The 23,516-nt window shown below is 42.9% G+C and overlaps 1 protein-coding gene and 1 long non-coding RNA gene across 7 annotated transcripts in view; both read right to left on the bottom strand.

Annotated features, from left to right (window-relative positions):
* EVL (Enah/Vasp-like) overlaps positions 1 to 23,516 on the bottom strand; it is a 144,101-nt gene that overhangs the window by 97,685 nt on the left and 22,900 nt on the right. The window contains exon 1 of one of the 6 annotated variants that reach the window (XM_066188799.1): positions 20,515 to 20,695. The exons of 1 other annotated variant lie outside the window; for it this stretch is intronic. Coding sequence is in view for 4 of the 5 variants with exons in the window: in XM_066188802.1 (XP_066044899.1) it covers positions 20,048 to 20,070 (23 nt within the window). In the remaining variant the exon portion in view is untranslated. Of the gene's footprint in view, positions 1 to 20,047; positions 20,152 to 20,514; positions 20,696 to 23,516 lie in introns of those variants that run through there. 4 more of the 6 variants (XM_066188802.1, XM_066188801.1, XM_066188800.1 and 1 more) reach the window with 4 other exon arrangements.
* Positions 7,013 to 9,746, bottom strand: LOC136291817 (uncharacterized). Its single transcript, XR_010721750.1, has 3 exons — positions 9,701 to 9,746; positions 8,834 to 8,976; positions 7,013 to 8,464 (listed from the first exon to the last, which is right to left on the bottom strand). It is a non-coding gene; the product is annotated as an uncharacterized lncRNA (long non-coding RNA).

The raw sequence follows: 23,516 nt of genomic DNA, 5'->3' as shown, positions 1-23,516 counted from the left end.
AATATAAAATATCATCTGCCATAACACTGAGCTGACAGACTTTAAGCTTGGTATCCTCCACAGCTTTAACACTATGAGGTTACATTTTTATTCATAATTCTATTCATAAGTACAACATGGAGGTGGGGAGAAAACAACCCCCAAAACTTTATGCTCATTCTATTCAGTCAGCAAATTTTGAATTCACATTATGCAGGCAATGCAGGAGAACTAGCAGGAGTTTATGCAGTTCTCTCAATACTTCTGCAGGAAGAGGCTATGGTGGTTCAATACTTAAACACAAACTACTTTCCAACCTCCATCTCTTCTGTAAGTAGACATTCTTTTTAACCTCAAGAGTCAGCATGGAGAACTTACTAAAATATTCTTAATTGAAGGCAGATTTTAATGGATTTTATCTTTTTTAAAGATATAAAACTAGCAGAGAAAAACCTTCATCCATAATTCACAGTTAACGAAGATACTGATTTCTGATTTCATCCACAATTTTCCACCTGATGCTGATTCTAATCAAGTAGAACTTTCTCCCAGTCTCTGAAGGCTGCTGAGCCTATATACATTAACATGTAGCTATAGAAGGATCTCAACATCTGTAGCAAGACTTCAAGGAGAAATCTCTCACATCTCCCACCATTTCCAAGGAGTGCTCAGAATAATGATCAGATAATCAGATCCACTGAAGGCAGAAAATAGTCTAATAATTACTTTCTTGGCCTCCAATTCTTCCAACATCTGTTTTTCCTGCTGTGTTTCATATTTCAAACCCCTTTTTAAATAAAAAGTCCTCACTTTAGCCACGCCTTCTGAGCATGTCATTAATAATGTTGCACTAACAGAGACACCAGGATAAAAACAAATAATTTAATACACACTATTCAAGATCAATTTTTAATCTCGTTAACTCCATAACTTTTTCTGTTTCCTACTTAAATGTCTTCTTTAACTGTCCGCTTTTTTTTTTTTTTTTAATCCAATCATAATAAATCCTGAAAATAAAGATTTTTCTTTTTGTTTCTTAACTTAGTCAATGCTAGACAGGTGATACCCTCCCATCTAGGCAGACTGATGCAGCAATACACTTGATGGACGTGCAAGATTGTTCAGTCCCCTCTAGGAATATCCACCTGGAATAACTCAGTAGGACTTGAAGATGGAATTTTACCACCAAAAGGCAACTGCCCAGCCAGCACATGCAGTGCTGGAATGAGACTTGACCATTTGCCGCACCAGGGTCTTGTGCTTCTTAAGCTCTTCCCTGTGTCACATGCTGGAAGATCCAGCATCACAAGCTCACTCCCACAGTGCCACCCCAACACTTCTGCAGAACTCAGTGGTGCCAGCACAGAGCTGCTATACCTGTGTGCCACAGGAGTTCACCTGCCTCTTGCAAGTTCTCCACCGGTCTTTTTCAAAACCAAAGGCAGCATTTGCTTCCTGGAATATCTAAGTGGCAAGAAGCAAAACAGTTCTGGGGTTACTCCAGACTAGCAAATGGTGTGTTTGTACTTCTGATCCTTGTGGCAGGAAGAAGGGAAAAGATCACAAAAAGAGAGTTGGGGAAAGATGAAGGGACAGATTACTGAGAGACAGAAGAGACGGGGTAGAAAACAAGTGGGTTTTTTTGGTGTTGTGTTAATATAGTTGTCCTGGGTCAAATCCAGTGGAGACTGGCCAGCTGCCATTAGCTAAACAGCCAGCCCACTGCATGTTCCACTGGGGGATTGTTGCCTCATTTCTAGAGGCCTTCAAGACACCTGCTAGGGCTCTCTGCTACCATGGCCAAGCATTGCATACAACTGAAAATATGCTTTGTTTATTTAAATGCAGCTTCAACAGACAGAGGAACTTGTGGACCACTGTCAACAGCAGTGGATCTGTTTACCCAGAAAACAGGTGCAGTGGAAGCAAGGGCTCTGCCCTCCCTCAGCACAGAGCAAGACACCAGCAGCAGAAGGAAAGGGAAAAACCCACAGGATAAGAGAAGTCTGAAGGATCAAGAAGGAGATATTTCAATCTCCTCTCCCCAGCCCCTTTTTATCCCTGTGGATAAGATCCACATTCACTCGTGACTGTGAGATAAGATAATGCTCTTTGGCATTAAGATCTTGCTAAATTATACATTTTTAGGACATTTTCCAGTGCAGTAGTCTCCTTCTGGACCACATGCCAGCATTCTTCCTGCTCCACAGACCCATGCTCCAGCCATGCTGGATGACTGGTCACACATCAGCTGCAACTGTGGGATCCCAAGCTGTCAGAAGCCTGTAACACACTGTCCAAAGCATGAGTCACTTGCTCCCCAGGCAGGCTGCACACAAGGGGACAGGCCAGCCTTCCTTCTTCTCTTTAACCACTGCATTCACTCAGTTTGGAGTTAGCCACCTCTTCCACAGGCAGGCAGCACACCTCTCTCTGTGCCTGCTGGCAGACAGATAACGTGTTTGGGAGGACAGGGAAAGAGCAAGAAATCTCATCTTGCAAAGAAGATTTTGTGACTTAAGTTCATTCCTCCAACATAAACATTTGGAGAGGAACACAAGTCCAGAGGTTCCACGTCTGGTTCTCTTTAGACGAAAAGCTGAAGAGATTCCACGAGCAAAGTGCCATTGCTGGCAAATCAGAACAAAAGTTCCAGGAAGAAAGAAGAGAGGCTTCTTGTGTGTCCCCACAGTTCCAAATATAATACCCACAGGACTCCAAAACACACTGGAACAAGAGTACGAATGGATGTTTAAATAGACTGTTGTCATCTAGTGTATCTAGCAAATCTAATCAGAAGCAACAAATGCTGCTAAAAGCCTGTTGCAATGGCATCAGATGTAGCATTTAAGAGTCAATTTGCAAACGCTATCAGTTTCTTTCTTCCTTTTTCTATGTGTTTTGTTGATATTTTGTATCAGGTTCTGCTCCTGTCCCAGTCCATGTTGACTTCAGTTTGTGACCATAAAAACACCTGTCTGTCAGATCCCCTACTTCCCAAGGGCAAAAGGGCAAGATTCACCGGTAAGAAGTGCTCAAATACAAATCTAATGGATGCAGTGTGAAATCTCAAAAATCAACAGTAAACGGGACAATTTCCTGGCAAGTGAAGAAATCTTTATCTGAACTGCTGCTGTGCCTCAGGAGGGTATTTGCAGGCAGAAAGCTGTAGTGGTAACAACCACTTCTAAGCATGAAGAGGCACAGAAAATGTCAGCCACACATTTGGATGGGTGTGCAGCTAAGGATGCGACACAAAGCCTGCTGAAGCCAGTGTGTCTGAGAGCAGTCTTAGAAACCAAAATTTAGGTACATTGTAGAAAAAAAAAGGGGGGGGAAAGAAAAGATGGATGTATTTGTGATCCATGACTAAATACAGTTAAATACAGCTAAAGAGAATGGCTTTTCCTAATTATATTTTTCAGAAGAATCTTTTTGATTTAAGCGGTTGCATAGCTGTAACAATGTTATCTAATTTTGGCAGAGTGGAATGGAGTAGACTGACTAAAATTAGGTTTGCAAACATGCACTAAGAGACACAAGGCTTCACATGACTCATCCACATCTCTACTAACCGCCTCCCTGGTAGATTAATGGAGGGCTCCTCAACAAGGGATCCTCAGCAAGGATGATGATTTTCTCAATAAAGGCAGAAGATTTAAAGTAACCATGTTATGAGCAATAAGAAGATACTGCATTTTCCCTGAGGCAGCACATTCATTTTCAGGACATCTAGCAATAGAAAACCTCTTACGTGGAGAAGGTACTTGTAAATATTTTCCTGAAAAGGTAGTTAAATCTGAATGAATGTGTTAAAGTCTATATATCCTCACCTCCTGCCACAGATGGGCTTTGACGGGAAGTCACATTATAAAACACACGTGCGATATGGAAATACAGATGTAACTTTGTCCAGGAGGGGTCATTCAAAAGAAAAACACCTGAGTAGAAGCTGTTTCCAAAAGAAGAGTGTTGCAAACTTAGGAGGTTTATACTCCAGGAGTCTACCTATCCCCATTTTTTAGACGGTGAATTTTTTTGCCCAAGACACCCCAGTGTTAGCACAAGCCTAGGAAGAAACCCAGGTCTTCCCAGGCCCTGCTCCCAATCCGTCCACCACATACCACCATCTCCTTTCTGAAGTCCCTCCCGACTGTGGGTGTCTATAACAGTGGTGGGAATAAGAACAAATCCGACAGCGTTCTGCACTGAAATGGTGAAGTTGCTGAGCTAAACTTTCTACCTTCATCCTTCCAGCTCAGAGAAGAGCTCCTACATGCCATACATGCCTCATGTCCTCTAAAGGCTGGGAAGACACAACACTGCTAGAACAAGGCTCTTCTTATCAGCGCCTCCAAGACCAGGCAAGCAGGCAGCAGGGTTACAACACTCTGAGACACAGGGGGTCCCTGTGATGATGAATTCTGGAAAATGTAAGCAGTTAATCAAAACAGCCCTGGGTGACGCACATCGGTATAGAAGAGACAAATGGTTTCACCGACAAGGATGGCAGAAGGACAAACACTGTGCCTCTCCTGCAAACAAGAAGTGTGACTGCAAGTTCTGTACGTGCAACTCAGTCAAAATTATCATGGCACTAATACACTGGGATCATGCCAGCACAGACACGAAGTTCAGCTTAGTTGAGTGCTATCTGCCCAGATGAGCTTCGCAGTCTCTGCACCACCCCTGATGCCAGAAGTATCAGACAACAGCCTACTGATACACAGGCAATCACTGACAGCTGCAGAAGGTCTGACTAACACTTTAAGTCAATGATAGATAGCTGATGGGCAGGGAGGATAGGCAGAAATTACAACCCTGGGGCTAAAACTAGTGAACTGGGAGCTGGAGTGGCTCAGGAAAGGATATAAAATGATCTGCACCACAGGAGGAAGCCTTGGAAACTATGGAAGAGGGCAGAGTGTTTTGTCCTTTCACTCACAGACTAAACTTTTGATACCACTTACCTACCTTCCTTCTATTCCTGGCTACACTCCTGCAGCTTTATTCCAGTAATGGCTTCAAATTGGGCAGCCAGGAGAGGAAATGAGAAAATACCCACAGTTTCTTGTTTTACCACACTCCCATATATTCAGCTACTCTAGTCCTCCCTCTCCCCTCAGGCTTTTGGGTGTCTTGTGTGAGGAGCTCCCACCTTGGGAACCAGGCAATACAGAACTGCCCTGGTCTTTGCAGGGCGGGCTATGAAGAGCTTCTGATGCTGGAGGCTGCACTAGAGAACAGGCCTGTGTAAAGCAGGGGCCTTCTGACAATGAGGAAAGTTACTATTTAACTGATTTAATTGGTGTAATTGAAGGCACCACGCCTCATTTTATTGCAGGAAAATGAAACAGTCACACCTCATTCTCTCCCCCACCTTATACCCAGAAATATAATGGCACCAAGATTTGACTGACCGGGAACAGCTCCATTTTCTCTGCAAGCAAAAAGTCAAGGAACTTTGTATTTTTAAAAATGAAAACTGAGATTAGACCTGACATTTAGAAGCTTCCAAAACTGGCAGGCCCTAGGGCCAGGGACTTTGCAGTCCCGAGAGGGCAGCTGTGCAAATTCAAAGAAATGAAGTGCAAGGAAATTGCATAAGTTGACCTCCTCTTCTGCAGTGGGGAGAGAAAGCCCAACACTTCCATGCTTCACTGGGCAGGCATTCATGAAGATGAGTAAAATATTATGATCAAAAGCTGTCTCCACAAGGAAACTCACTGAGGCAGCTGGTCTCCATCCCAGCTTAAAAATTCAGCTCTGCTGGTCCCCGTAGAGGAGCAGGACCCTGACACAAGCATGTTACCTTCGGCTTTCTTTTCTTATATGACTTCACAACACTTAAGTCTGCAGATGAATGAAGCCTCTTTGCACAGCCACTGTCATTTCACTTGCAGACTCAGGCAGCAAACTCACAGAGTGGAATTGAGTCCAGCAAGCCAGTGAATGCATCTTTTCTGTCTTAAGGAACTGCAACACAGCATTTTCTGCCAGAAAGAAGGCTCGGCTGTTCAGCACCTTTTGAACGCATGCTTCCAGATGAAAAATATCTGCCACTATAATTAAGGGTAGGGTGCTTAACTAAATATTTCTTTTGTCAGGCATTCATTTTAAAATGCGAGTTTGTTGCCACATTATGCCATTTCAATATTGGATTGCCCTCAACCAGAACATCTGTGTACTTCACCAGCTGCTTTAAACAACTGCTTTCTTTAAAACTAAGTGAAACAGATTATGTGTTTTATTATAGTCAGATTTCACTGTGAAGTTCATTGTCTCATGTGCCACAGTTGGCAACAAGAGAATTAACAATTCACTTCCAAATTAAACAAAAAACTAAAAAACTAAAACACAAACCTCTCTTACTAAAGGGACAGCAACTGCCACCTTATAATTGCGATAAAGATGTGAGCACAGGAAGATTTAACATATTTTATTTACTTATTCATCTGCTTAATATTTTGCTAAGCCATTTGGAAGCATGCCCTACGAAACACAAAGGTTCAGTCACTCTGTAGCTGGCAAAACCAGGGAAGAAGAGATCAGCTCCTGGGACATGCAGATAATTGTAGCCTTTAGTTCAACATAGGCTTGGTTGGAATAACTATTGGCTCAGGATATTCATGTGCACTTTTAGTGCACAGCAGTGTCTCTCAGAGTAGTGAGATGCAAAAGCTTAGTCAGGTGTAAGAAGGGATATGGGATTTCTTGTCCCAGAGCTCAGCTTTTAAAACAAAAAGTTATCAGTTATCCTTGTGACAAAGAATTTAAAATGTAGACTGGATACAATGGGCACATCTGTCCAAGTTTTCAGAGAGCATGAACCATGTTTAAGGTCCATCCTTATTCCTTGTTTTTTCAATGGTTAATGAATTATGAGCCAGATTCAGTGCAGGAATAAAGTAGTACCACATGGAAAACATCCCCAGCTACTCTACAAAAAGCACAACAGTTTGAAACTTTGACAAGACCATGTAAACAGGAGTACAGGGATTATTTCTTGAAGGGAATTTCCTTTTTTAGTGTTTGCAAACAACTCCACCAGTGAAACCATGCTGGTTTAGGATGACATTTAAAACAAAGCACTTCATAGAAACAAGTGTTTTCAGGCAAATGTCGGCTATCCCAGCTTCATTAACTAATTGATTCAAAGCATAAAGACAATAACACCCAAATGACATGACACCCAAAGGTTACACATTATCAGTATAAGTCACAGGCCAGGAGAAGCTCAGATACACTTTGACATATCCACTTTTGTGTTTCAGCTGTTTAATACACCAGGAACCTTTTGAAATCCCCTGCAATTCTCTCCACAACTTCTCCAGCATCCCAAAGGGCAGATAGGTAGAACATGAAGGAAACTGTTCTGTTTTCCTCATCTGGATGGGTTTTACTATCCAGGAACAGGACAGCTCTTTGGACTTTTAAATACATTTTTCCCTTGGAAAGCTTCATGACAGCACAGAATTTCAGTGGTTTGGGTGCTATTACATATACATAATCAAGCCAAAGCACAACAAAATCACAAGGCACATCATACAGCTTAACACAGAGAGGGGGATTTTATAAACAGCCTGTATGGATACACAGGAGCACATTAACCTAAGAATACTAATGCAGTAGTGCTTTGGGTACCCCTGTAGAAGTGGTCTTCAGATGGCTGTGTAAGTATCACAGGCACTGCATTCCAAACATATTTCAAGGAGAATTTAAAGTAAACTGAAAGAAAAAGGGGATGTGGTAAGAATCAGAATAACAATGAACAGAACCCCTGAAATGCTCCCTGTAAGAGGGCAGGAGGTGATCTTGTTGGAAGAGGTGCTTGTACCCCAATCAAAAGTCAAGTTCTGTCTTGACTAACATCCTGTTTTACAAGGGAGTTTATTTGCTCCATTTCCTGCAATGAAGAGATGCATTCAAGCAATAAACTGAATTCAAAGCTGTGGTCTCACCCAAGCCAATGAGACAGTACCTTGGTCATTCCCATGTTTGTACTCTAAAACTGTAGTTAAATCTAATGGACATTAAAACATGGGCCAGAAGCTGAAGCAAAGAAGATAAAATGAGAAGTGACACATGCAAAACTCCAGTATAGAAAAGATAAGCTCATGTAAGCCACAGTTTGAGCCAGACAGAATATTCGAGCCGCTTACATTCCTCTGAGTTCTGCTTTACTTTGTCCAGTCCAGACAACCTCTAAGTGTCAGGCCTTCATTTGGACTCCCTTAAAATCAGAAGAAATAAAAGTGTTTCCAGAGCATGCTTCATCTACTCCTAAAGTAGGTGGCTAAAACAGGTCAGATGAATCACGTTAGCAGCAGTTTTTTCTCTCCATTGATTACACAAGGAGCCTACAGGGAGCAGGACGGATGTAGACATTCAGAGTTGGGAGAAATGAAGCTCATCCCAGACATCTGCACAACTGCATCCACAGCACTATTAATCTTCTCATGGCTGAAACTGGGACTAATTTCCACTGCAGAAAAAAGACAAAAGTAGAATACAACCAGCTTTCTGAAGAGTGATCTCAAATGTGAATTCTCAACATGGCAAGGTCTTTCCATTTCAAACCTTTGAATTAAATCCATGGGTTGAAAGAGTCTGAGCCTGTTCCTATTCCCAGCACTACATCTAATCTGGAATCTGACCTTTGGCAATTTATTTAACCTTACTTTTCCTACTAACAGCAAAGTTTGGATAATTTTAACAATTTGTCTGAGTTACTTGATGAATATCTTTAAAGTGTTCTGGGATTTCTGGGCACCTCACCAAAACAGTGATGCTATTAACTATTATATAAACTATTATGATTACCATTACAAAAGCAGCATTTTTTGATATTTACCTTTAAAACAGCTGATATTCATTTTCATGTGCTTTTCTTTGAACAGTCCTTCTCAGTCATATTCCCATGCCTATTTCTCTGGGATTTGTATCTTCTGATCTGTCACTTTGCAGGTTTATCACCAAACTCCCTTTTCCTATTGCCTGTTAAAATCATGTACTAATGAAAAAAAATCATTCTTTGCTTTCTGCCTAAATGAGTCTATATATAAATAGATCTCTCCATATATATAAAAGCCTACACATTCTGTCATTAAGTGTAGCAGACAAATAGATTTGAATTGCAGTAGTGTAAATAAACACGCAGCCTTTTCCCAAATCTAATGGACAGATATAAATAAGTCTTGTCTAGAAGCCACATTTGAATCACTGTACACAGTAACTTGGGCTAGAAATCAAAACAAAGTGTCATTGTCTCCATCCTCTATTCTCACAACCCCAGCAGGAAAAGTTCAAGGAAAGTGCTCACATAATGCAAACTTTCGCTGACAGAACAATGTAGAAACACACATACAAAAATGTCGAAGTATGTTTATGTACACAGACACACAAACAGTCATGTCTCAGAGGGAAGGCATCCTTGGACAAGGGAGACCCACAGAGCAGGGCTTGGATCTCACTCATCAGTGCCACTCCCAGGATTCAGGACACCCTGTACCTCAATTTCTCTGCCTTTAACAACTGGTCTGGGGACAGCCCCCCATGTCCATGGGCACACAGGTACCATGTCTGGCAGCACCTGCACTAAATCCCAGCACTAAAGACAAATACTCAGCTCTATGGCACAACTGCCACTGTCAGATTTGATCCCCCTTGAATTTACAGTGATTTTGGACTTCAGACTAGAATCTGCATGCTGGACACCAACCAAGGAAACCCAGATGACTCCTCCAGCCCAAGTTCCCGGATGGATGGCTTCCCCTGACACACATTTCTGGGGAGTGCAGTGAGAGGGGCAATTCCAGCTAACTCAGTGCACCTGCAATGCCAGCAGCTCTGTCCTTGCTTGCCTCGGCTTGCTTGAACATCAAAGTAAAACTCAAACCGACAAGCAACACCTGTCTCCACAGCTATTTTCCACACCAAGCTACATCTAATCCTTGCTTCACTGCCTTCTTTAAAGTTTAATAAAGGTTTCAGTGAGCAGTCTTAGTCAAGTTTCTGACTCTTTTTCTTAATGCTTCCATGACTGAGCTCTGACATCTGAAGGGAATCTAGGTTTAAGTAAGCTGCTCACAAAGAAAGCCCTGGAAATACACTTTCTGCTCGTCATCACCTTAAACCACAAGTGCAAATCTGCAGTACGGTGCATTTTTCCTACGTAGCAACATGATGGCATGGTTTTGCTTCTCTTGCATCGGACTTTCTCGACAGCTCCTCTCCCAGCTGGACTCAATATAAATCAGGATATGTATCTCAAAATGCATTCTTAAAATTCAACTTCCTACTCATGGTACCCACCAAAAGGCTTGGTATCATCCTTTCGGAGTACAGAGAAACAATTAAAAGATGCAGCAGAGTTTATAGATTAATTGTTTTCTTTTAAACACATGTAATTTTCAAGCATTCAATCTGACTATAAAGATCTGAAAACCTCAGAAATTCTGAGAAAGCACCAGAAACCTTAATTTGGTGAAGCATGGCCAACTGAGTGCTGTACTTGGCTCACAATACATACTGGGGAAGGTGATGGGGTTAAAGCCCCAAGAAGTAAGATCATAGCAGGCTCTCAGAGTTTGGTGGGACCCCAAAGGTGTCAATCCCTGTGTGTGACACCAAGGTAGAGCTGAGGCTCTCATCCTCGGTATCGCCAGGCCAGACAGAACAACCTCAGATACTCCACACAGAATAAACCAAAAAAGCAAAGGAAAACACATTCCAGACGTCAAGAGCCAAATCCTGCATCTACAGGGAAAACCAGTCCGTGTCTGACCCCTTGCTTTCCCCTCACCCACACGGACAAGAGCAGCCAGCTGAAATCCCCAGTATTTGGCAGTCGAGGTTATCCTGATGCAGACCCAGAGCACTCAAGTGTGGCTGGAGCTCAGATGGAATGTGGGAAGCTGCACGGACTGAGCTCAAACCCACACTCAATGCTTGTGCACTTGCAGGCACAGATGCGACCCTTTCTGGGGAGAGAAAATTGTATCTGGAAGGAGCGGAACTGCAGTGGGAGCTGAGATGATGCCAAGTGCAATCCATCCCCTCTGAACAAACCCCTCCACTTCCTAAGGCTTGATGCTAGGAAATCACATTGTATTTCAGGATTGATTTTTCTCTTACTTCAACCTTCAAAGCTAGGATATTGTTATATCTTGGTCAGCAACATCAGGATTTTCTGCAATAAATCAGTCATCATTTTAATGTCAAATTACTGAGATACTTTACATGGGCTGTACCCTGTGGCTACTTCATTTTCACCTTCTTCTTCAATAACACGTTTTCTTTCTTCTCCTTTTCACACTGAACTTTATAAATAGTTTAAATAAATGCCTATCTTTGTTTAATGAGCTTGTGCTGTCTGAACGAGCTTTGAAAATACCATTGGTTATACAGAGTAGTTAAAAATTACCATAGGGGAGCTACTGACATGAGTGCATTACCTCTGATTAGTACTAATAATCTTGCCTAACAATCCAGTACAGTCTTTGAAGTGACATCCTCAGGCTCTGAGATTGACCATTTTCCAAAAGTGGTAGTGGGTTTTTCCCCATCCGGTATATTACTAGTACCTAGAACTCCTAAATCCTTTGCTGTTTCTCTTGCAACAAAAATCCCGTAACAGGACCAGTCCAGCTGCACCATGCAGAACAGTGTTAGGGCCAAAATGCCTGCTCTCCCCATTCTGCAATACACACAGACAAGCTTAGAATCACATTTTCCACACTCTTCATCACTGAAAAACAAAGAGAAACTTTCAGATAATTCAAATACTCCACATCTATGTGAGCCTGTAAAGACAAAGGCCAATTTTCTACATAAATAGCATCCAGCTGGTCCTCCTCCCTGGAATAATCAGAGCCGATACATGCCCTTGTGAAAATCTGATCCGTGTAAAATGAATTTTTCTTCATTTTTGAAATATGGTTCTTAGATTTCCATTCCGCAATTAAAACAAGAATGTGACTTTGATCTCAAATAATTTGCAATGCATGTCAAAAAGAGTCTTATCTGTTACTTCCATTTTAATGTCACTTTATAAGAAACAGCCCCTTGCCAAACAGCAGCTAAGCTGTGATGGCTGGGCAAGAACAGTGTTAACTACATGAAATGGCATCAAAAAGTGCTGTCTCATGAAGCAGAGACAATTTGTGGAGGCAAAGCTAGCAGGAATACTTCTTTTATTACAACAATTCTTACATTCAGAAGAAAGAACAAGCTTTGTGATATAAAACCTTCCTTCAGTCTGAAAAAAAAAGTTTCAATCATCTCTTTCCCTAAATTTGTACCTGTCTTTTTCTCCTTTTATTTCCTTTCAGCCTGGCTTTTTCCCCTGCTTCTCCTTCCCTCCCATGGATAAATTTAATGGGAAGTTAGTCTAAGGCTTTACACCACAAGGATTAAAACAGATCATAGGAAGAAGCCCCCATATCGTCTATCTACCTTACGAATAGTAGAAATAACAAGACCAGCAATTTTATCCATTTGGCCTTGTTGCACAGGAAAAGGCAAGAGGGAATTCAGACATCCACGCTGTCCTGTAGCTGAAAATATGGACAGGGACAGAGATAACGAGCGTCTTTGGGAAACACCAGGATATTGAAACTAAGCATCCACCCCTATGAAGCAGGCACTGCAGGTAGGAAGCAGTGGGCAGCAGCTGTTTTCCACGAAAGACCAGCTGAAATGCTTCAGACTTGCTCTAATGGATGTCCATAGGTGGATTAAAAAATTATCATAAATTCTGTTATTTAAAGAACCCATCTGCACTCGTGTTTGTTTTCATTTTTAAGATTGACATCAATTTCCATGTGTCTTGATAACTACCTTCAGTTCTGAAAAGTGTGTCTGGATCCTCACTAAACAACAGCAGACACTTCTTGTTTGTAAATGTTACCACAAGGCAGGTTAAAAAAAGGATGGGGGGCTAAACATGTTTTGGAGATGAGAAAGAGGGTTTAAAAAAGAAAGAAATGGATAAACATGTTTTGGAGATGAGAGAGACAAGAGAAAAATGCAAAAACAGGTTATCATGCCTAGAAGGCAAAGGGAACAGAGAGGAAATTCTTTGGGCTTGGAAACGAATTACACTGTAGATCTCAGCTAGCTGAACCCAGCCTTTGGCACCAGTGAGACTGTGGTGCTGTGTAAGGTTTACAGTTCAACAGGAGAAAAGAAGGGAATTCTCTTCCACAGACAGCCCCCTATTTTAGGCACTAAATACACACACCAGAGACAATTTACACTGATTTAACTGTGACCGGAAATTACCTCCTAACATAGACAGTGGAGCTCCTCCAATCCAGTGAATATCCTGGGGAAAATCTCCTTTCATATTTATATTTGGGATAAGTTTATATGCCCAAGCATCAGAATTTTTTCCCCTTAAAATCTGGCCAAACCTGATTCCACCACCTCTAACAAAGAGTCTCTATCTATTTTCCTCTTCAGTAGAAATATTTCAACATCACCACTATGAGAATAGTATGTGCTTATCTTCATTTCCAGCAACAGCATTCTCACATTACTTTCTTAGAAGCATTTCTCTCCTTTTCTTCAAATTTCTCTGTGCTAAACCACTGAAATATGTGGCAACTGCAGTGTCAGTTGTCACAGGGAAAAATATGTCAGCAAAAACATTTGATTCAATCTGTTGTTTAAGGAAGCAACATTTCCTCAGGGTGTATGCCTTGTGTGGATAAATAACAACTGTCCAAAATCCAAGGATCAAAAATCAATTTCCAATATCAAAGAGCAGATTTGAGGTAATCACCTTCAGCAAAAGAAAAATGCAAAACTAGTTCCTTTTCCTCCTTTTTTTTTATTTAGTGCAATTTTGTTTTGGAATAAAAAAAAATTAGCCTCCCAGTCACAATATGAAGGGTGAAGGATTATGCAAAGGGTATTACAGATCTTATTGGGACCATAATTTGGCCCCCCAGGCTTGTGCATTTTCTCTGATGGGATGCATCATATGGAATAATCACATTTGCATATTGAACAACAAGACCTGCCAATTCCTGCAGATACTAAAAAACTTCTGTCTCAACAACGTGTTTTTATCAAGTTTTGTGTTCAGCTCTGAGGCTCCCAGCATAGGAAGGACATCAGCCTCTTGGAGAGAGTCCAGAGGAGGCCATGAAGATCATCTGAGAGTTGGAGCACCTCTCCTGCAAAGACAGGCTGAGAGAATTGGAGTTGTTCAGCCTGGAGGAGAGAAGGCTCTGGGGGACAACTTCCAGTACCTAAAGGGGCAACAAGCAACATGGAGAGGGTCTTTTTACAAGGGCATGGAGTGACAGGACAAGGGGGAAGGGCTTCAGACTGAAAGAAGGGATGTTTAGATTAGGTATCAGGAAGAAATTCTTTACTGTGAGGGTGGTGAGGCTCTGGCACAGAGGAGATGTGGCTGCCCCGTCCCTGGAAGTGATCAAGGAAAGGTTGGATGTTGTTTTGGGTAACCTGGGCCAGTGGGAGGTGTCCCTGCCCATGATTGGGGGTTTGGAATTAGATGGTCTGTAAGGTCCCTTCCAGCCCAACCATTCCATGATTCTGTGAATTTGTGTGTATCCATGTAAGGACAAAAGGGAGGAATGTAAGCAGCTGGTTCCCTGGTGGACACTCTGTTGCTGAGAAAGCATTGAGCAAGCACAGACTTGGCCAGCCTGCAGCTTCCAGGTTCACATATTTGTGGTTATTTATTAAGCACCTACAGGATATTTTGAACAACATACAATTGGAGAGCTCAGCTATGCAGGTCAGAAAATCCTGTACTAATTATGGTCTGCCAAGATACCATCCTTGAATTTTCTCCTTTCTTAACTTGCTTCCTCCCTTTCATTTTAACACCTTTTGAACTCAGAAAAAAATTATTCCTCAAATCTTTTCCCCTCTTGTCAGAAAAGGTTAACTACACCATTTGGTGTGTTTTTCACTAGCTGCTCCATCTAACTCAGAAGGTCAGAGTCACCAACTTGGAACTCCAATTTGATCCACTTCTCTGTAGTGCTGCAATCCCATTACACCTCTACACAAAAGTTACACTCCTATAGCAACTTGAAATAGTCTTTTTGCAACTCTCCTGATGCTTCTTACTCATCAATATGATCACATTTCTTGCAGAAAAGAACAGGAATCCTTTTCTATTGTCACAGAGTCATAGAATGGTTTCAGTTGGAAGGGACCTTAAAGACCATCTAGTTCCAACCTCCCTGCCATGGACACCTTCCATGTTCTTGGGATTGCCCTGATCCAGGTGCAGGACCTTGCATTTGGCCTTGCTGACCTTCATAAGGATCACATGGATCCACCTCTCAAGTCTGTCAAGGTCCCTTCCCTCCAGTGCGCTGACTGCACCACAGCTTGGTGTCATTGGCAAACCTGCTGAGGGTGTGCTCAATCCCACTGTCCATGTTGCCAACAAATACGTGAACAGTGCCAGCTCCAACAGTGACCCCTGAGAGTGCCACACATCACTCAGCATTGGTGTCCACTCTCACATCAAGCCGTTGACCACAACTCCTTGAGTGTGACCATCCAGCCAATTTCTCATCCCTCAAGTTGTCCGTCTGCCAAATTCATGCCTCTCCAGTTCAGAGTCAAGGGTGCTGTGCAGGACAGGGTCAAGCATATGGCACAAATCCAGGCAGATGATGACAGTCACTCTTCCCTTATTCACCAACACTGTAACCTCACTGCAGAAGGCTCCCATATTTGTCAGGGATGATTCACCCTTACTGAAGCCATGCTGGCTGTCACCTCACCTACAGCTTCCTAAAGCTACTTGGTTATTCAAACAGTGTCACTTCTGAAAATTAGGATTATTTAAAAAACCTCCTCCTTAGGAATTTTCAGCAGGAAAAGCTTCTGGAGACAGGCCTGCATCCCTTCATAGCACCAGACTTTTGTCCCTTTGATAAATCATCTTATTGTTTGTTGGGGAAGGGGGAAGGAAAAGTCAGGTGTCTTTTACTGTAATATCCATCTTTACAAAATGATCATGCTTCTCCTTTATACAGCTCTTTAAAAAACATGCCAGGTACCCTGGAGATACCTAAACTGTCAGCAGTGAAATTACAGAGTCATAGAATATCTCATGTTAGAAGGGAACCGTAAGTATCACCGAATCAGATTTCCTGCTCCTCACAGGACTACCAAAAACCAAACCGTATGACTAAGAGCATTGTCCAGGCACTCCTTGAACTCTGGTTTGAACAGGTTTGGTGCTGTGACCACTTCCCTGGGGAACTGTTCCAGTGACCCACCACCCTCTCTGTGAAGAACGCTTTCCTAAAGTCCAATATGAATTTCCTTCTGATGCAGCCTCATTCCATTTCCTTGTGTCCTTCTGTTGGTCACCAGAGAGAGGAGAATGCTGCACTCAAAGTCAGAGCAGGCATTTGATGGGAACCTGCCACCAGAATTTGTTTCGGAGAATTATGTTAAAACAGAAATTCTTCACTAATTTGGCATATTCAGGGTTTTTTTTTCGCTTGGCAGCAGCAAAAGCAGCTTAAACATCAGAATTTCTGCGTGCTGATCCAGTTGCACAGCTAAACTCAGCCATGAAATGCTTATAGGTACAATAAACTCAATGCATTCATCTGCCCAAAGACACGGGGGATCACCTGCTCCCAGAGGACATCTTTTAATGCTGCTGCTGCTTTGGGGATCAGCAGGTGAGAGGCTCTTCATGCACCATGGCACCCAAGTGCTCTCTGTTCATTGTGAGCTTTGCTTTCTATTCATGGGTGAGTTTCAGTTCCTCTGCTCAGAGCCAGCTCCCTTTGAGAGACTCATTTTCCTTCCTGTAGCGTTCTCAGCTTTGCTGGTTGGAGGAGGGAATAGGAGATGTAGTTAAAAATACTGCGATGCTGTGGTGGGCGGTGTAGCAGAAATAGACAGACACCAGCTCGCTGCGAAGAATACCAAGTAATATCCCAGAAAGATAAAGGCATAGCAACAAAAGAAAAGAAAATGCATTTGTGCTCTGCCACTAGAGAGCTAAATCTGGGCGGAAGATACCAAATGAGGAGTACTGCTCGTGGCCAAGTGCACCATCCTCCTGACGGCTTCACGTGCAAAGTCACCTTACAGCAGTGTGGTCAACAGTAGATCATAAAAGCACAGCTTATGAACAATCCTGCCCCCAATTATAACCCAAATGTATGTGATCTTTGGGGTTTTATGAAGACAGTGCAGGAATCAGCAATAAAATGGGCCCAACCTACAGCACACAAAAACCAGAAGCCCATATGGACTGAGAAGGGGCTTAACTCCATTAACCCCTGCTTTAAAAGCAAAGTTTTTCAGGGGATATTAGGTTCTTTCCAACAGGAAGATAAACCAAGCTTGGCTGATACAAGAAGCTGTGAGATTATTCCACGGATTCACTCCCTATTTTTTCAGAGGCTTAAGTCTCTCTTCATCCAGCCAGTAACCACACAGGAAAGATTCCATCCCAAAGGGCTTTGCAGATAAGTTTTTCATAAACAGTACACCAGAGTCGCTTACAGTCTTCAAGGCAGTTCTTCAGAGAGGTCCAGCAGCTGCTTAACACTTCACAAAAATAACCTGGCACCATTTCCCCAGGGAAGTGAAGATGGCTGCATCAAAATGAAATCAGTGGGGGAACTTGGGTGGCCTGATTGCAGGGACGCCTCTTGGCATAGCCTCAGGGTGCCACAGCCCACACCACCCATCTGGGGAGTCCTGCAGGTCTTAAAGGCCCAGTGTGGGGACAGAAAAAAGCGGAGAGTAACATACAGAGATGTCATGGTTGGGTCTGCATGAGCCGGCACCCCTGGGCTCCCACTTCTGGGGACACTTGGGTGCTCAAAGCCTGTGGGTGCACTGGAGGATGGAAACAGCCCTGCTGCTGCAACACGAGCATCCACCTCAGGTTAAAGCCAAGGTGGGAGATGAGTGCAAGCCCATTATTTGTGCACATGGAAGTCAGGAACCTTTAAAAGAGAGTGGGGCAGCCCTGGAGCCTCAGACCAGGGAAGAGTGCCCTCTGCTGCTACAGCCACCTTGCTTCCCGGAGCCCATGGCAGCGAGGCTTCCACCCCACTGCTCAACTAGACCTCTTTTTAATCTTTATCTTGCAGATATGCTTTGATGCCATCAAAATCTAAAACAGCCACGGGCACGAGAATAATCATTCCATAAAAAAACCAAAACAACCCATCAACATGCAGATGCAACCTCAACAAAACACCGTGGAAATTCCTAATAAAATAAATGCCATTTAAATGCTGCTGTACAGAAATGCCAGCCCTACCAGTGCAGAAGATTTAAAAGAAAATGTCTAGAAGTCTGCACATCAAATGTTAATACTGTTTTCAAACCAAGTCTAAGAGAGGATGACACGTAATTTAATAAGCCTAATGGGTGTGTAATCAGCATTTGACCATTCCTGCCAGAAAAGTAGGTGTCTTTCTGGCCCAAGATGTCTAGGAAAGCCACCAAATGACAGCTAAGGCTTTTAAAACAGAATTTTAAAAACATCCTTTTTTCCTGATTGTAGATTTATTGAGAATTTCACTCAATTAAGAATAGGACTCAACCAACTGGCAGAAATACAAACAACTCTGTGGGCACAGTGAGTGGCACAGTAAGTTTGGGGCCCATTTGCACCTTAATTTACTGCCAACAATCAGCAATGTCAAGATTCCAAGCATCTCCTGACAGCCCTGACAACAGCAGTTACACAGCATTATCTGGTCTTCCAGTAAAATCTTTCCCCTCAGATAACATTCATGCTGCATTTCACAACAGGAGGAATGTACACAGTCAGCCTGGATCTCCCCAGCCCTTGCAGCTGGAATCAGAATATTTTGGGGAGTGGGGGTGTCCTGTACCTGCTTTTGTCACCACTCACACACAGAACTGAGCAGCAAGTCACAAAATAACGGGAATTGCCAATATATTTGCCTAACAAAGGGCAGAAATAATGTTAAAAATATCTTGTCTGAAGGTAGAAAGTTTAAGGTATTTGATAAAGAATGCTCATTGTGTATAGAAAGAGAATCCCTCACCTCCTCTAGTTACATACTTGGTCAAACAATCCATTTTTTTTAATCGAAAAGAAAGCTATTTTTAAGTTACATTAATGTACAGATAAATGTATCATATGGTGATGCCTAGTGCTGTTTCAACATTGTCACCATTTTATCTGGACAATTTTATAACACAAGTTATAAGAACTGAACACATTAAGCAAAAAAATTTTTTTTACAAAAAGTGAGACACTCCCTACCCCACAACTATTGACTAGAATTTTTTCAAGTCCCAAACTGCATAGGAAAATAATTGTCTGTTAGTGAGAGTAGAAATTCTGTTTCATGTCTTCAAATATCTGTTGAGGTTTTAATAGACCTCAATACTTGCATAAGGATGGAGTTATACTGGGGATGGGGATGGAGGAGGGGAGGGGGCAGAGGCAATACTGAGCAGAACCGATATCAAATAAAAAGTGCTAATTTTATATTCTAACAATCACAGTTGCTCAAATGTTGGCAAACTGCAAACCGATCCCAACAAACTTAACAATATCCTTATTTTAAATGTAATTCATAAGGAATTCTGCAGCTACAAGGTTATGAAAAAGACACGTATACTCAGCAGCAGCATAAAATATAATCCTGTGTACAATCCAAGCATCAATTTTCTGTTCTCTATCACCATCAGTATTTTATCTTGAAGGAGCATCTGTCAGATTCTCCAGAACTAAAAATAGCAAAGACCCTTTTAAAGAGAACAGTTTCTGGTTTATATTTATAACTACCCTGTACTCGCTGTTTCTGGCTGCATGGCTATAAAATTCGTGCAAGATATAATCAATTACCCAGCTTTGCACTTCATCATGCAGTTAAGCTACCCTTACCTGCAACGAACCCTTCAAGCACTTCTCCCCATGCACAGGGTAGAGATTCTAAAACGCAATAAATATCTGCACATTGAAGAACTAACTGTAGAGCTGACTGACATTACACAGCAAAAACCTTGTGAGAACAAAAACCAAGCACACTGATGTATAAAACAGAGAGCCTACCTGAATTCTTCAAATGCATACATGGCCTAGCAACTACACAAATGCTCTGAAATTTAAAATAATCTTCTTAACGTGCAGAGGACCATTTAGTTTGTCAAACTGCAGCAAAATGCATAATGACGAGACAGTATATTTGGAATATTCTGAGGAGAAAGGGTATGCAGATACTGGCCTGCAGCCTACAGCTCAGCCAGCTGCTGACAAGCAGCAGCTAACAGGAAAAGGCGATAGAGTACCATGTGATCATTCCTGCAAGTCTGATTAATGCAGTATACTCTGAGAATACAGGCTGATATCTTTATTATTCAAGCCAAATAAGTCAAATACGGTACGCGACAGGCTTCACAGCTAAATTGTCATTCACATGCTACATCAAAATCAGCAAGCGCAAGCAGAGGATAATAAAAAACTAAAAATATATTGTAACCGAAGAGATTAATCAGGCCCATTCAAGCTGATTTTCTTACCTTGTAGTGATATTTTAGTCTGTTTTTATTCATCTAAACCATCAGTGATGGAACAAAAGACTGTATCCACAAACCTCCCCTTCCATGAAAGCCAGAACATTTAAAGTAGTTTATCTGCTAGAAATCATTTCCTCTGTAGTCTATCCCCAACCACTTTAACTCCTTCAGCCCTGAACTCATTGCCATAAACCCCATTTGCAGTGCCACGATGGCTTTATAGCGTTTACAGGGTTAACACCAAGAAATCGCAGCAGCGCAACTGAATGAAGTGGGATAAGAGCCAAAGGAGTCATATCTGCGAGATCACAGAAGGGAGATAGGAATGAGGAAAGTTGAGCATTTCGTGGCATTGCAGTGTGCAGGCGAGGATGCTTCAGCTGCTTAGCAACAGCGCACGCAATCTCCATGGCAACAGCGCAGCCAGCGCAGGGGGCAGAGCATCCGCTGCGCACCCCAGGGGCGACACACGGGGACAACCTCGCCGGCACGGCCACCCCACCCCGTGCCGGCCACATCGCCCCGTGCCGGCCACAGCACTGTGCCGGCCACCCCACCCCGTGCCCGCCACCCCGCACCGCCAAACCCCCTCCCGGGGAATCGAGAGCCACGCGGCACTGCGGGCTCGGGGCCGCAGCCTGCCCCGACTCCGTGCGGAGGTCCCGCTGCTGCGGCGTGTGGAAGCACACGGACACGCTCCTGGAACAGCTTGGCAATGGACTGCTCCTCTGAAATAACACGGCCCGGCAGCGAGGCGTGCAGAGGTTGAGTAAACACTGCTCACGCACCCCAAACACCAGGAGGCAGAGCTCAGCATCCCCACAGCAATGCCCTGGAAATTTTGGAATCATAGGCTGGATGATTCCCATCACCAGTTTGCTTGGGGATGGTCCGGGTGCTAGCTATGGGACTGGGGACACTTTGCCCAGGCAGCCCTGGGAGGGCCCACGCTGCATCAGCCTCAGCCTCAGCATCAGCCACCACAGCCTGGGGCCACCCAGGGCTGCCAGCACGGCCAGAGCAGGGACAGGCTCTGCCAGTCACCGGCTGGCTAGAGAGCAGGTGAAAGGTGACTGCTGGAAATGAGGGAGATTCAAATGCTGGGAAATCAAGACCCCCGCCCTGGGAAGGAGAGAGAATGGGGCAGTGGGAGAACAGGCTGTCTGGGAAAGTCACAGGGAGACTGCAAATTCAAAGTTACCTCTGGGGCTGCTCCCCACCTTGACTTTTACTGCTAGGGCTGGTTTCTGGCACAGGGAAACACACGGAGGATTTTGGCTGGAGTCTGAAATATCCAAACCCAGCTACAGCTCCTGAGGTTCACTGTGCTCTAGGGCAATGGCTGTCCCTTTGAGCTGAGGGATTTGAAGGCTGGAAAAGCATCCAAAGTGTACAGACTGCCACATCTCCTGACTGGGGACAGGCCATGTTAACTGTGACATCTGTTCTCATGGCTCTGAAAAACATAGGAAGACAGGGATGGAATGAAAGGGAAAGGCACTCATGGCAAAAAAACCCAGCAATGAAAAAAAAAATCCACATTTACTTGAGACATGGTGTTTTTAATGCAGTAGTGACCTTGGGTTTCATTTTATTTCCTTCAAGCAAATGTGATAGTTTTAAGTGACAATAAAGGCACGCTGTAGGAACACTAAAACACATGCAGTCACACCATCTGACAGAAATTAATTCTTCCACAAGCATCCAGCAAGAGAAGGACTGCGAGGTAGGTGATTCTGGCTACAGCCTAATAAAAGATTTAAAACTGGCAGAGAGGAGAACAATGCAACCATCAAGAGAAGCTGCCTTCCATATTTAGGCTGAACTTCACTACAAGTATGCTCAGTGTATACAGCTCCCGAGCAGCTGGGCACAGGAGAAGTACCCCTTGCAAGCAACTGTTCTGCTACTGACTTCGTAGGAAATAGTTTTATACCTTCAGAGCTAGCCAAGAGCTCTCGTGGGAGAAGGATGGAATTCTGAAGTTCTGTTTTCTTGCTCACCACAATCTTCCAATAACTTGAGTCAAGTAGAAGAGGGCTGGTTTTTACTTGAAATGTGTTTCTGTTTCATGCTGCTTATCTAAAATAAAACCTTTCCACAGAATTAAGAGCAAACATGCTGCTTCCCCTAAACATTCTTCTTGAAACAAAGTTGACAAAATCACTATCTGGTCTTCCAATTTCTGCAGTTTCTCAATAGCCACAATGCAAATAACTAGTCAGCTGCTCAAGTCAAGGCTTCTGTCATCAATGAGTTCACTGTGAAGCACTAGAAAAGCAAACATCCTCCACAATGTTTTCATATACAGTAGAGGTCAGCTGTTGAAAGGTTTCATTAGGATAACATTTTAACTTTTTTTTTTTTTTTCCCTGGCCAGCACTTTCACAACAGCTGATAGCATTACAGACAGGAACAGCAGGACTGCTATCTTGTGAGACAACCAATAGTCTCAATTCTGGTTAATTAATTGCTAGGATTCCCATATTCAACAGTAAGATCTGAGACCATCATGTCCTTACTGTAGACATGAGACTCAGCATGAAATTTTACCAAACAGAAAGTCACATGAACACATGCAATGGCCAAATACATAAACAAATCCAAGGCTTTATTACCTCCTTATAACTTTTTGGCAAAGACTGTAACTTCCTGTGCCCTGAGCCAGACTGAAAGTCTAGAGAAACAGACAGAAATTACGATAGAAACCACAACCAGCAATGAAATTTTGCACAAGAAGTTATTTATTCCCTTCCTGGCAGTATAACCAGTCCAGACATTTGATGACAAATGTCCCTCACTTTACCAAAAATTGAAATTATATCACATGAAAGAAAAAATTTACCAAACATAGGGAGGGACAATTAATGTAATGGGAACTGTGGGACCCAGACCCCACCTTCTGATCAGAGGCCAAAAAGATGTGACATTGAGTGTCCCTCCCACTGAAGACAAGCAGTAGCTTTTGGGAAACAATTTGCAATTTTCATGCTGGGCTCTAACAA

This window comes from Chamaea fasciata, unplaced genomic scaffold, assembly GCF_029207755.1.
Source record: "Chamaea fasciata isolate MVZ Bird 193981 ecotype frontalis unplaced genomic scaffold, bChaFas1.0.hap1 SCAF_7, whole genome shotgun sequence".
In the NCBI taxonomy this organism is placed as follows: Eukaryota; Metazoa; Chordata; class Aves; order Passeriformes; family Sylviidae; genus Chamaea; species Chamaea fasciata.
This window is presented reverse-complemented; position numbering and strand designations above follow the sequence as displayed.